The sequence below is a fragment of the Canis lupus genome, chromosome 17 (genome assembly GCF_048164855.1).
Source record: "Canis lupus baileyi chromosome 17, mCanLup2.hap1, whole genome shotgun sequence".
NCBI lineage: Eukaryota > Metazoa > Chordata > Mammalia > Carnivora > Canidae > Canis > Canis lupus.
Window position 1 is genome coordinate 2,152,103 of NC_132854.1, and position 14,384 is coordinate 2,166,486.

General features: G+C 45.2%; 1 protein-coding gene across 12 annotated transcripts in view; it reads right to left on the reverse strand.

Moving 5' to 3' along the window:
- Positions 1 to 14,384, reverse strand: part of ARHGEF7 (Rho guanine nucleotide exchange factor 7) — a 135,016-nt gene that overhangs the window by 21,107 nt on the left and 99,525 nt on the right. For all 12 annotated transcript variants that reach the window (XM_072782371.1, XM_072782361.1, XM_072782360.1 and 9 more), the window contains 7 exons: positions 9,868 to 10,006; positions 8,886 to 8,945; positions 8,111 to 8,257; positions 6,083 to 6,169; positions 3,653 to 3,731; positions 3,319 to 3,458; positions 421 to 645 (listed from right to left, as the gene is read on the reverse strand). In XM_072782371.1, coding sequence (XP_072638472.1) covers positions 421 to 645; positions 3,319 to 3,458; positions 3,653 to 3,731; positions 6,083 to 6,169; positions 8,111 to 8,257; positions 8,886 to 8,945; positions 9,868 to 10,006 — 877 coding nt within the window. The remainder of the gene's footprint in view (positions 1 to 420; positions 646 to 3,318; positions 3,459 to 3,652; positions 3,732 to 6,082; positions 6,170 to 8,110; positions 8,258 to 8,885; positions 8,946 to 9,867; positions 10,007 to 14,384) is intronic.

Sequence of the window (14,384 nt, forward strand, 5' to 3'; positions counted from 1 at the left end):
TGTGGTCTTCCACTCAAACAGCTACTCGTGACCAATGCAGGGTTCCAGGTGGGCCTTCACTCATGCCTGGAAAAGGGTCAGAAAGCCTAGGCCACACCCAACATGAACTAGACATGCAAAGTACATCGAAGGTCCCCAGAGGCCAGGTCCGGGGAAGCCCTCTGCTCCAGGCTCCAGGTAGCAGGCAGCAAGGCTCATCCGCAAAGGGCACAGAGGAGCAAATGCCACCCAAAGGAGAAAGGGAAGAACCACCAAGGCAGACCTTCACAGTTCTGAACCAGGTTTGTATTTTTAAGTCAAAGAATTGCAGATAGAAATATAGAATTTTCTGTATTTCTGAATTCTCTAGAATGAGGCACAGAATAGCCAACCTAACACACCAAGACGTCAACTTCACACTCGCTGGTGCTCAGACCTCACCTCCTTGTAGCAGAGAGCTGCCGAGGGCCGCAGGGGTGGTGCAGGTCGCAGGCAGCTCAGGCTCCATGGCTTGGGGGTCTTTGGAGGCTCCAGGGGCCCCCAGTTGATGGTGGTGTGGGGAGTGCCGTGATGGGAGGGGTGGGGCAGCGTGTGGTAGGCAGGTGTCAGGGGCACTGGCTTGCTGTCTGCATGCTTGCTGGATGGGGCGATCGGATGGGAAGGGAGCTGTGAGGGGAAGATTGAAAGAGATCAATATGTAACAGCTGCCACCAGAGGTCCCTCAACCATGAGGTTCTGCCCATTTCTAGAATACTACCAAGCTGTTGTCGTTTCTTTCATCTCTAACCCCAAGCAGTCAGCTTCTGAGGCACCCAACTACCGTGTGTCAGGCCAGCTTGGGGGCACAGAATGCGGAGGTCCAGATCCAGGCACCCCACCACCACCTTTATTTGCCATGGAGTAGCATTTACAGAAAGGTGTTCCATTTAGCATAGACCAGAATTATGTAAAAGAACAGGAATTCCTTGTACTAGGAATGTGATTATGGGGGAGGGTAATTCTCCCTACGCATGCATTTACGGCTGGTGATTAAGGAATGGGCAAAACTAGGGCCACATGCCTGTTTTCATTTAAAAAGTTTTCACAAGACACAGCCAGGCCCATTCCTGTTGATGGCTGTAAAACAAAAGCACAATTGCAACAAAAACCAGATTGCCTGTAAAGCTGAAAATACTTGGTTTCTTTGCAGAAAAATTTTGCCAATCCCTAAGGTAAATAAAACAAGTTATTTTCTCAAAAAAACAGCTTTAATCAAAATAAAATTAAACCTAGTTTCTCAGAAACATCATGGGGTTTATATTCCTGGAAAACCCAAAAATATTCCATCACACTGACAATTAAATGCAAAAAAGTTCAATAAAAAAATACTCAAAATCAAGCAATGACCTCAAATTACCCAAACCAATAAGGCATGCTTAATGAAAGAGCGAAGTGTTCTCTGCTGGAAATCAGGGTGAGATCATCATTCAAAAGAACTGCCTATTTGAAACACATGCTTAATGAGCAGCCTGGCACTGGCTGATGCCACAGCACTCCAGGGCAAGAGCAAGAAACTTCCTGCAGCACCCACAGACCCGTGCTGGTTGTACATGTGTTTGTGCGTGTGTACGTGCATGTCCTGTAACATGCTATACAGCCACTACATAACAATTTTTTGAAACTACATAAGAGAAACTATGTAGTTTTGAAACTACAAAAGGAGAAAATGATGAAGATCTCTTCCAGCAATAACATCAAAGTAAGTAATACCTGGACTTACTTCTCCTTAAAGTTGTTAAAAGATAATGGTCTATGCTAAAATGAGAATATTCAAGCTGGACACAGCTAGATCACAGGGATAATACAGGATACCTGAAAGAGGAAACTGCCCTAAAAAGAATATTTAACATTTCAAAAGCCTTATATGTGAGAACACTGCCAGGGTTCAGAGAACAAAGTTTTGCCTGGCATGAAATCCTGTTGGTTTGGTTTCAAAGTGTTGCTGACAATATGAAGCAGCACTTCCATTTTTCTTCAACACATACACATGTACATACAGTATCTTTGGAATAAATTTAGTTCCATGTAAGCTAAGCATCTTTAGTATTTTTTAAAGCATGAAAAAGTTATAAATGGCAGAGCCATGCAAAATGAAATGTTAGCTAAAGCAAACAAGTAGTCCCAACCTCCAAACTGTCAAGAGAAACCAAGTAAGAGAAAACTGATTTGAATGTTATGCTACAAGGGTGCCTGGGTGGCTGAGTCAGTTTAGTGTCTGACTCTTCATTTCAGCTCAGGTCATCATGTCAGGGTCCTGGGATTGAGCCCTGCATGGGTCTCCATGTTCAGCAGGGAGTCTGCTTAAGGATTCTCTCTCCTCTGCCCCTCCCCCCACTCACGCACGTGCACATTCTCATATAAATCTTTAATTTAAAAAAAAAAAAAAAACTTAAGAGGTGCCTGGGTGGCTCAGTGGTTGAGTGTTTGCCTTTGGCTCAGATCATGATCCTGGGGTCCTGGGATCAAGTCCTGAGTTGGGCTCCTTGGAGGGAGTCTGCTTGTCCATGTGCCTATGTCTCTGCCTGTGTCTCTTGTGAATAAAAATTTTTAAAAAATAAATATATAAATAAAGTGTTACATTACTGTCACTCCTCCTGAGCAAAAACTTGAATGCTAAGGATAATGAATGCAGAACTGAATCACACGGTACAAAGTCCAAATAAAGATCATGACAATCTAACAGGGATGTGAGAAAAACCTGCCACCTAGAAATGCTGTGCACTCACAGGTCACTTGTGAGTTCTAATTCAATACTGTGTGAGAAAGATGAGGGAGGTTGTGACAACTTGATATCAGTATCTTAAGCATAAAACACCAGGAAAGAGAGGTTTTATTATTTTTTTTTTTTTGAAAGAGAGGTTTACAACAGACACTTCATGCTCACATACTCTGAAATGTTTAAAAATATAAAAAGTCAAAGAGCTGGTGAGCTCTTCTAAGTAGAAGATAAACAGATTTCTTACAATCAAAACAATGATTAAGAGTCTCAGGGGGGAAAAAATCAATGGATTGGTGGCTCTTGATGTTTTAGGTGAAAACCCCCATGAGTTGGGCTCCTAGACCCCTTCTAAGCTGAGTGCCAGCAAACCACGAGCAGGGCAGCACAGCTTAGGAGCAAGAACTGTGAGGCAATTAGCTGCGCCACACGGACACGCCAGTATCCGCAGGCAAATCTAAGCATGTATTTTGTACTCCTGGTGCAGATACTGCCCATGCTTCACAGTACTTGCTCACTCACTGACAACCCAACCAAAGGCTGACCCTCTGGTGTGGAGGCAGAAGTACGGGAGGAGTCCTTACAGTGTGAGACGGCACAGAATGCGGCTTGATGGTGGGGTTGCCGACAGAGGTGACCTTGGTCTGCTTCTGTAGATGGTCCACCCACTCGTGGAGGTCCTGCTGGTTGTTGCAGGACACTAAGATCCGCTCAATCATGCTTCCTGGAAGCGAGAAGAAACACACTGAAGTGGGAAAGCAGGCAGAATGCACACACAGGCACATACACACCCAGAGGAAAAATGAATAGCGCTTAACCATCAGCCCCTCTGGACAGTCCAGCAACAATCTGCACACAAATGGTAAGCTGCCTCTCATCACCGTGACAGATAGCATCCACAAAGTCTGTGCCTATCACCTGATATTTCAAATGCATTTCTATGATTTTCACTGTCCTCAAGCTTTGTGATTGTCATTCCTGTCGTTGGTAGCTTTCCCTAAAAAAGACCCCCCCCCCACAAAAAAAACAATTAGTGCTTTTCTAGTAAAGAAGGTACCATTATCAAAATAAGTATTAAATGATTTTAGAAATGGCAGAGGAATTGTGTAAACCAAAAAAGCTCTTTGGTTGTGCCATATGCACGTATATTACAAAATCTCTACATCAAATAAGAAATCATAACATCATAATAAAAAAAAATGGAGCCAGCATTAAGGTACAGAGCAGCAACCAGAATGAAACAAATTCCATGTGATGCATTCTTCTAAACACAAACATCAGGACACAAGAACATGGCCTATTTAGGACAAAAAACTAGAGTCCACAGTAGTTATTTCAGATGCCATAAGGAAAGGAGGCACTGATCTGCCTCACAAAGAAATTCCGAGGGAGTTTCCCATCAGAAAGCAAAACGAGAAGTGAGAGCACAAGGACTCGGACAGGAGTCACGCTTGGTTGTGCGCCAGAGAAGTCAGCGGGTACATGGAGCACCACAGAGAATGCAGAGAACGGTGGGAACCAGGATGGGAAAGGTCAGCAGACAGACATCAGAATGGGGAGGCGAATGAAGCATCAGTGGCACTGGACTAAAAAACAAAATATACTCCTCACCACACACGGTGGCCGAGGCCTTATGAGAAGTCTGTTGGTGCTTTGTCAGGGAGGCAGACCCACTCCACAGCTCCCAAAGCAGCAGCTCTCAGCAAGGTCAGGGGCACCAGAGCGGACACCAGCAAAGCCATGGCTGGCTGGGCACTCTCGACTATCAGAGGTGCTGCCCAACATCCCACAGCACACAAGGCAGTCTCCTCGCCCCGCCCAGGCAGGCAGAGAGCCTGTCCGGAAGTTCACGAGGTGGCACCTTAAACAGTGCTTGCCATTTCTGTGGTCAGATATACTTGAAAATGGCTGTACGCTGCACGCTCCTCTCCACGAATCCTGGCACACAGAAGTGTAATGAAAGCTTTGGGAGTGCTATGCAGGTGCAGTGCCAGGTTTAACCTAGCACCGACATCAGTGGACAGCACATTCCTGGAAGGAATGAATGCTTTGCTACATTCCAAAGCCAGAAATGGGGAATGACAATACACAGCACATGGGTCACATCACTTAGACACCCTTCCCAGGACACTCTGCACTGAACAGAAAAGTGGATCCCATTGGGGGCATGAGCCCCCAGCAACACGTCAATGCCAACACCCAGAGCAAACGTGGCATGGGCACCCTTCTCATTGCTAGGGGACTGAGTCTGCCCTAAACGGCAACCTCTGCTCCCTCAGGTCTGAGCAGGTCCCATTCTCAGCCTCTTGGGGCACAAGACATGAAGCCAGAATAGGTTGGCAGGAAGGACTCAGCTTAGTGTTCACTGGGGCCACCTAATAAGGCAGAGCTGCCAGTTTGGGGGAATCTGAGTAGGTGCCAATTCACCCAGATGCCTGCTCAGCAGCACACTTACAAATTAAGAGACACTGTCTTTCAGGGTTTACCTACACACACCACCTTCATCAATTTTAAGTGCTCTTTTTGGAACAAGTGTAGAACAACTCTTCCTCTCTGGGTGGCAAAAAACTATGTGGAGGCACAAACATGCCATGGATATCTTGGACTCAGGGTTCACCCACGTTCATGTCCAGGATGATGGAGGACAATAGACTATGTTTGAAGAAACTCACAGAGAGTAATGAGTCTTGTGAAACAGGACCTGACAACTGGCCAGGTCTAGCGATGAGCTACAGGGACACCTGACCTCCTGTGACTACACAGAAAAAGGCACTGAAGCCCTGCCAGAAGTACCTACTAGTCAGAGAAAACAAGCTACTTAATAGCTCATTTTAAATTTCTGTAGAGAAAACATCTCCCCCTTTACATTTTCTTCTTAAACCAGCTCACTTATCTTCTCAAAGTGTCAGCAAAATGACTAAAACTAAGGTTAAGTGATGACTTGCTAATAGTTGTGTCACCCGACCCTGGCCAGTCTCCGGCAGCACCAGGCCACCTCTGGGGCCTTAGGGCCCATGCACTCCCACTAGCCCAGCTCACCACACCACGGGGCAAAGTGGCAGCAATCAGACAGGACTGCAGGTGGTAACATGGCTGCTTTGCAGCTCGAGCAGCCAGTGTCCTTAGAAGGCAGCCCTACAATGTCACTGGTCTCCTCTTGATTTTGCTCAGATTAACTCGAGACTCTGAAGAGTCACATAGAAACACAGGACCTACATGTACATGATCAACTAAGGAACAGTGTGGAAATAGAGACACATAGTACTTCACCCAAACATCCAAAACGTGCCTGGGAAAGATCCTCAGATCCATAGTAACAATAAAATATAGATTTAAAATGTATTTTACCTGATAGATAAAACCACTCATCCTAGGACTGGCAGACAACATTAGCAAAATATTTGGGAAGAGCAGAAGATATCTCTCGTTCTTTTCCTAATGTAAAAGAACAAACAAATCATCTTGTTTTTAAAAGATACAGATGTGAGAACAATTATTTACATTAGATCATAGGAAATATGTACCATATTTCCTTTTTTCTACCAAATTTTATCAGCTAAAGTGAATGGAAACAAAATTTATGATAATCTTAAACGCACAAGTAGCCCCTACAGCAGCTTTAAAAAAAAAAAAAAAAAATCTGGTTAAGGAGTTTAGTTCTGCCATTAACTCCTTTTAATTAGTCTAAATTTTTTTTATGTTTGAAAGAAAATGAAGAACCTTATAAGTTTGGGGGTTGTGATAGAGAACAGGTGGACCTTTCAAGGTGATGGATGACAGGATATAATGCTAAAAATCAACCTTGGTCTATTAATAATTACTGGCACTTTCCTTAAAGCCCAATACATCAATTCATCAATTCAGCGTTGTTTCAGCCATGTTATTAAACCTCACCTAGTTTACATGAAAGACTTAAAAGCATTTCTATTAAAAATCACTTGCTTCAAAAAGGTTTTTATTTAAAAAAAAAAAAAAAAAAAAGTCCCAGAGAGACCACAACCAAAGGACAGAGATTCCCGGAAACGTAAGGAACACAGAGCCCTTTCCATGAGTGGCCATTTCCACATGTCCTGCAAATGCCAAGGGTTCCAGAAGCAGGGTCCTCCGCAGAGTCCTCCAGAGCCAGCCACATGCAACGGGCTTTGAAAACCAGTTGTGCACTTCCAACTTGTGTGACAACACTTCCTGTACACCATGCATGGGGGTGCACAACCAGCAGCGGGGGAGTCCTAGGAGCCCAGACTCTGCGGCACACCACCATCAAGAAACCTGTGTGACCCACCACCATCTTTCCAGTTGCAGCTTGGAACCACTGTTTGAGCACACCTACTCAAGGTTCACAGATCTCCCATTATAAAGAAAACGCTGCTTAAAAACTAAAGAAATATTTCCCCAAAATTAAAAGTACATGATTAAAAGACTGTTCATAGAAATATCTTGGGTCTTTCTCAGTCAACAGAGTAAACTAGAAAGTCATGATTTCCTACAATCCCCAAACTGGTACTAGTTTCGGCTTTCTTACTGTCCTAAGAGTTTCATGGTTGGAAATGGATCATTAGCATATTTTGATCATGTTAACTACTGTTCTTGGTTTGTTTTGACACACACAAAGGTAGGACAAAACTCAAAAAGAGATGCTTGCTTGGTGAGCCAGTGAACAGAACTCCTGTGCAGAAAAACAAACTGGTTTCCTTGGGTGGTGATACAAGAGTCTGCTCTCATCTCTCCCTTAAATGAAAACCACCAGGTAATGGATTTCCACAACTGCTAACCAGGAGGGATGACAGAACAAGTAGAATGGACTTCCCAGAATGACAGTGTCAGCAGGAAGGCCCAGGCCAGGTGGGAACATACAGACTGCTCTACAGCAGACAACTTCTGACAGTGGTCCTGTGTGGATACCACCTTTTGGTTGACACAGGTTGATCATCACTCATCCTGGCCAACATAAACTGGTCAAGTGGTCCACCGTGAGCTGCACCTCACTAACACAGCAGAAGCCACTTTAATTTCACACAAGGACAAAAGGTAGAAAACAAATTAGGATACAGGAATCCGAATAAATCTGACGCTCCTTTAAAATCTCTTATTAACATGATCATAAAAGCATAAACATTCTAATGTATTTACATTCTTAACTATCACTGAGGCATCTGAGAAAGTATTTATAAAACAAATTATATACTTAATACAAATTATGTTCAGTTCTCAAGTCCATCTTTCCCCAAGACATTCTCCATTGTTTCAGGAAAAACAATTTGGAGACCAGAACAGGACCACCAGCAGTCCAGCAGCCACCCTGTCCCTCCACTCTGTTCTGTTCCCACCCACGCTGCAGAGCGGAACACCTCGCCATAGCGCTCTGGCCCTGTGTACCTCACTTCCAGCGCACTGAACCATGACCTGGGACATGTAAACAACGCTGCCCAGGGTCGTAATGTCATCTCCCTCCCAGCTCCGGATGGCTTCCGTCAGTATCTGCAATTCCAGTTCCTTCCTTTTCCGTACTTCTTGACACTGGGCCTGAGACACAGAAATCACTGTTAGAAGACACAGAAACTTCCAGAACCTGAAGTACTGACCATATTACTTTGTTTAAGACAGGTGGTCGGTCTGTTGAACGAGGATACGATGAGCTCACGAACACAGAATTAAGAGGGGCAAAATGCATGGCAGCTTTGGTGTCAGAAACATTACTGTAGAATGATACAGCAGATCTTGCTGCTCTTAGAAGAAAAAATGCAGACTGGACAAGAAGGTATTTCTAGTGTTACTGGTCTCTGCTAGTGCAAAGAAGCAGGGGCCAAGAGTAGGTGCTGCCTGTGCTGTAAGTCAGGCACATTTCAGAAACACTGGGGACATGGTGGCAAGGGGACAGAGTGGGACTCCATCCTGTAACTCGCCAAAGACCCTACCCTTGCAGGAGGACCTTTATAAGTAACTATAGCATCAAGTTTATTTTTCCTGGTCTACACAGCCCAGGAAAGCATGCGAAATTTACCATCATGGTAAATAAGCTACCATGTTTATTTTTTAGTATACCCAAATTCTCTCAATTTATCATTGGACTTTCTTAGGTGATAAAAATTTTTCTACATTCCCTTGTCATAATGATGTCAGAAGGGCAAAGCCATAATATATAATCACTTACTGAGAGATTTTTGAAGGCAGTCATGGATTTCTGAATATCTTGTCTATCTGGATGATAATCCTTTGACAGAAGAAACACTATTAGCTCTTATAACGTAAAGTTTTTTCCTTCTTCAAAAAGCACTCTACACACTAGCTTGAAACTTCCCCAATACTTTTCAACCCACAACAGGTCTTATTTTCCTTAGCAAGAAAGCGCCATTCTTATTCTGACAGAGCCACTGGACTTTGGGGGAAAAGCCCAAGGCAGGAGCCTGCACCCCGACCCCCATCCGGCCTCCCACAGGACCTCTGCTGCTCCAGCACCGAGAGAGCAGAAGTGGGCAGCGGGGCAGGAGGCCATGGGGTGTACCCTTCACAGGGAAGGTTCACCAACTCTTACCCAGAGAGCACCCTGGACAGAAGCCTCTGCCAGGCCTGTAGCCTGTTCCCCAACAGTAAGACAAACCCAGATCAGGAATGGATGGATTCTATCACGGTTACTGCTGAAAAGGTTACCGCCTACCCATAAATAAGGGTCCTAAACAGGGAACCCTCACTCAATGCTACTTAAAATTGAAGTGAATCAGGACACCCGGGTGGCTCAGCGGTTGGGCACCTCCCTTCGGCCCAGGGCGTGATCCTGGAATCCCAAGATCGAGTCCCACATCGGACTCCCTGCATGGAGCCTGCTTCTTTCTCTGCCTGTGTCTCTGCCTCTCTCCATGTCTCTCATGAATAAATAAAATCGTTTAAGAAAAATTAAACTGAATATTTTCCAGCTTTTGGAAATCTTCTAACAGCAGCAGTGGGTGACAGAGAAGATGAAGGACACGTTTTTTATAGAGCTAAGGAGGAAACCTGGTATTTCACAAAATCGTTTTGAAAATCCATCAAGTCAAAAACCCTTGCAAAGTACTTGGTTGGTTCTGGTCTCTGAAATGAACTGAGAGTTTCTGACGGTGCTAATGGATTCCGAGTGGCAGGCACACGGCACACAGTACCTCCATGTGTCTCTCCAGCTCCTTGAGCAGCGTGGGGTACTTGTCCAGGCGCATGAACGGTCTGCTGAGGCCGGTGGTCAGCACCAGGATCCCTGGGCTGCTGGCACCTCTGGCCTCCATGAACTCTCCCAGCTGCTCGCTGAGCAGCCGGTGGCCATGTGGAAAGAGCAGACGGCGCAGCAGTTAGAGCAAGCATGGAAGCAGTGGACGACAGTCTCCCCACCAGCAGCACCAGGTTGTGAAATGTAACAGGGTCTACCACTTTACACTTAGAGCCAAACAGGTACTGGCTACATTGAAACACCAAAGGGGAGAACCCCAGAAGGTTCATGCCATTACTGCCCTGGTTATGAGTAACAACAGCCTTGCATAACCGAAACCACTCATTCCATTCACAAAAGGCCACTTCGGCAAGTCTAGTTCATACAAGAGTGTCCATATTTCAGCAAGCATTCTTCAGGCTAGAACAGATTTTGATTATCTGGGTACCTTGAGGTAGAGGGAGGGAGGAAAAGGTACAAGATGCTTCAGAGCTGCAGTAACACTCTATGTGTCCACCAGCACACCCACCAGCCCCTAAAGTACTCTGTGTGAGGAGAAGCCCGAGTTGGCACAATGAACTAGCTGACCCACTTAGGCTTTCAAATTTCAAAAGCAATGTCACATCACTTCACTTCAGCCTCACAATATATAAAGAACATCACCCACATCTGCAGATGGGGACCTAAGCATATACTTCAAAATCAGAGAAGCTGAAAGCCACGCCTGCATATTTTCCACACTTCTGTCACCTTCAGCCTATTTCTCATCTAACTTCCACAGTTAGCCATGTTCTCCACTATCTTGCACACCAGCTCTGCCTGAGTGCTCTGATTCAACAGCCAGTGTCTGGAATGACCGAGGTAGGCCAGGAGTGAAGGGCAGGGCAGCAATAGACGCATTGGGACTCATGCCAGGGACCAACCCTCTGCATCTGTGGACATTCGGGGTCCAGGCTAGGAACTGAACCACGCCTGTGTTCCTCACGGTTGGCTCTTATAGCATTCCAGGCATGGGGTAATGAGGGACAGAGAGGCTGGGGGAAGAGGAGACACTAATTCAGGTCACCCCCTGGGAAGAACTCTAAGTGAAGCCAAAAACTGAAAATCCTGAAGAATAACTGAGCACATCAGTCCTCAGTGCAGGTTACCTGATCTGACCTCAGGGACCCAGCCACTGCCTCCCCTACTCTGGCACCCCCACCTCCCACTCAGCTACACCTACCCACTGCCCAAGCTTCTTGGGAGCACCAGCCACTCTAAGGGCTCCTGATGAAAATGGATACCCATTGAAACTGCTTGTTCAAAAGTACTGAGCACAACCTCTCCCTACAGTGCCACTAAAAGGACTTCACATGGAAATGTGAGGACAAATATGGAGGTTGGCATATTTACCCAACTGCGACTGATCTCACATCCATTGCGAACACATTCACGGGAAAGCAGTTCACTTAACTAAACCAACTCAGAAATAAAATGTTTCAAACTTCAGGTTAAGGACAAAGAGATCATCATGAAACTAGTCTTACACTCAAGCACACCTCTTTAGACAGCTACTTCTACCTGAAGTCAGCCTTATAAAAACTAGGTGGCCCGGTTAAGTCAGGGGCACTGTGCTGGAAACCAGAACACGTGCCTGGCTACATAAACAATACAGTACTAACATGGTTAACAGTACCTGTCACCCACCTGCCTACATACCCATCTACACTAACATCTACGCTTCTTAAACCTTTTAAATAAATTTATATATACACACTTTTTGGAAATATTGTCAAAGCCAAAGCAAATCATAAAAAAAGAGAAGATTTCAAATAATCCTAGTTATAAAATATTATCACACACAACATTTTCTCATTTCTGTACAAATCCAGCTTCATGATTTCAACCCTGCGTGGTGATACAGGTGGATGAGTGTGTGTGTACAAGACACTGTGCGCCCTTGTGTATCGAACTTTGTGCTTTCAGAGACTGCTTTTCTCTGGACAACCCCCCAACTGCACTTACTGAAGCCCAGCACAGCGGTGTTTCACGACATCACCGCACATCGGTCTCGTGTCTACCCATGAGCCTGTGGGGATCTAAGGACCAGGAGCAGCACCTGGGAGCACCTGTTTGCAGAGTTACACATTTTATCACCATTATGCTTTCTTTCTTCAACATCAACTTCTCTCCACAGAGAGGGGGTGGGTAACTGAGGAGTGCTCCCAGGCAGACTTTCTCCCAGCCACTCCATTCTGCTCAGCTGTAAAAGTGAAAGCTGCAGACTAGAGAATGCATCAGGAAGGATGAAGGGAAAGGGATGATCCAATTTTAGACAAGCACTCTGCTGGGCATCTGAGAAGCTTCTGCACATAATCCCCAGCACATCACCCAAGCCTGCCATGCAGGTGGTCCTTACTATGCACAGGGGGAGGCCCCCATCCTCCTTGCTAGTAGGGTAGCTGAACCTGAGAAGGACCCTAGAGCTCACCATGGACTCGAGTGCTGGTATGGCCTCTCCGACTGGTGCTGTACTCCTTTGTGTGTCTCACACACAGTGCCTGCCCCTCACACCTTCCTCAAGTGCCCATCTCTTCCAACTACCCTTCCAACTACCCTATGTATCCCTAAAGCAGTGGAGTGAAAGGACAGATTTAAGGAGGAGAAATGCATAAGTTAGCACTTCTCTAAGTGCTGAACAACTGATTAAACACAGTCCCATAGCAGCAAAACTTTATGGGACTCAAATATGATCCACGAGGAACCTTTCCTACCACGAGAAAAACCACAGGAACGTCCACTTACAATGGTCATTTTTCATATTCCTGGACATGAAATTTCCTAACTGTAGTAATGGCAGAGAAAAAGAACAAATCAAGTTCTACCCCTTGCCCCCTCCAGAAACACCCTAAAACTAAGAATTTCAAGTGACATTTCTGCAAACAAAAGTAACTTCTTTTAATATCCATGATCTCAGAATGCCAGGACATGCACACAGTTCAGTCTTTATCGATCATATTTCATTTTACGGTTTTAAATTTAGTACAAAAAAAAAAAAACAGCTGGGTTACAGCTATTTTGATAAAACAAAGGCTCTTTCAGCTTAATTTCTACTTATGCTAGCAGCTTCATACAGCTTGTCTCCTCTATAGTTACTGAAATGACACCATGGGCTACAACAAAAGGACACTCATACAGAGAACCACCACATAGCCAAGCAAAAAGCAACAATTACAGTGCTGGGGAAAACACAAAACTCATTTTACAGACTATCAAACACATAACTCATTCAAAATAGGCAGCCATGAACCTAGGTCTACCATCAAGAAAATGCAAAAAGAGTCTCTCGGTTCTGATTCTACACAACAGGCAGTCCTATCCTGTTCATTCCCAAGATTCAAATTCAGAATTTAAACACAATTGCAAATAAAGCCTTTTAAAACTTCAAATCAGTACACTTGAATCAATCCTTAAAAAGTATACTCAAGCACAAAAGTAGGGTTAATCAACCCATAGGCGTGGCAGCTTTAACACTCCCACAAATGTAGGGAAGCTGGGACAAGGTTACAGGTTAAGATACCAGAATAAAACGTGGTGAACGTTAACAGAGGCTACCAGCCAACTGCAACCCTGTCTCAATTCACCAACTTACGCTTCGGGAGCAGGGTCTGACGAGTGGGTAGGGTGGGGTCTCCGGCTGCCCAGGGACCTCAGGAGGGCACACAGGCAGAGCATCCTGCCACAGCTGGCGCCTGCCTGCCGGCACAGCATCCTCTCTCATAGCTCACCCTTCCAGAGCAGGACCTAATCCACCCACCCCACGGACATGCCACACGGAGGCGGCACAGAGTTTCCCCAACTCAAACTTGTCTGTATTCCTTCCTTGTTATTTTGGGGAAAACGTTGCACTTACATTTCAGCGAGGACACAATCACTGAAGTAACAGTACAGAAGAGGGGATAAACATCACATATGCGCAAGGATCTCCCTTCATAGTCTGAACATTTTTGTAAACAGTCTGAATCACTATAAATGCCATCTTCATGACAGATCCTCACTTCCATGGGGAAAAATATCTGGTTAGAATCAGTCCCCCAAACTGCCCACTGCACACATTCTAGACTTCCTGTCCGATCCTAGAGGATTAACCCCCACCCCCAAAAGGGAAAGAGAAGGAAAATTTTAAAAGACCATTTTACCCTAACATCCTATTTGCTTTATCTCCCACCCCTCCTTGCTACATCACTGATTCCTGCAGAATTCTCAGAAATACAAATGTAATCCTTGCATTCAACTTTTGTGGAAATTCTAATGTCCAGGAGTAGATGGCAGGGCATGATGGGACACACGCTTCATGGTTTTAGAAAGGTATGTGCGAACATAGCCGTCCTCCCAGAAAGGCGAGGAGGAAGAGTTAAGAGGAGGGGGGCCTGGGGTCCTTTGGGTTCCATTTCTGTGGACATCATATATATCCTGACCTCCCTTTCCTTCTGTCAC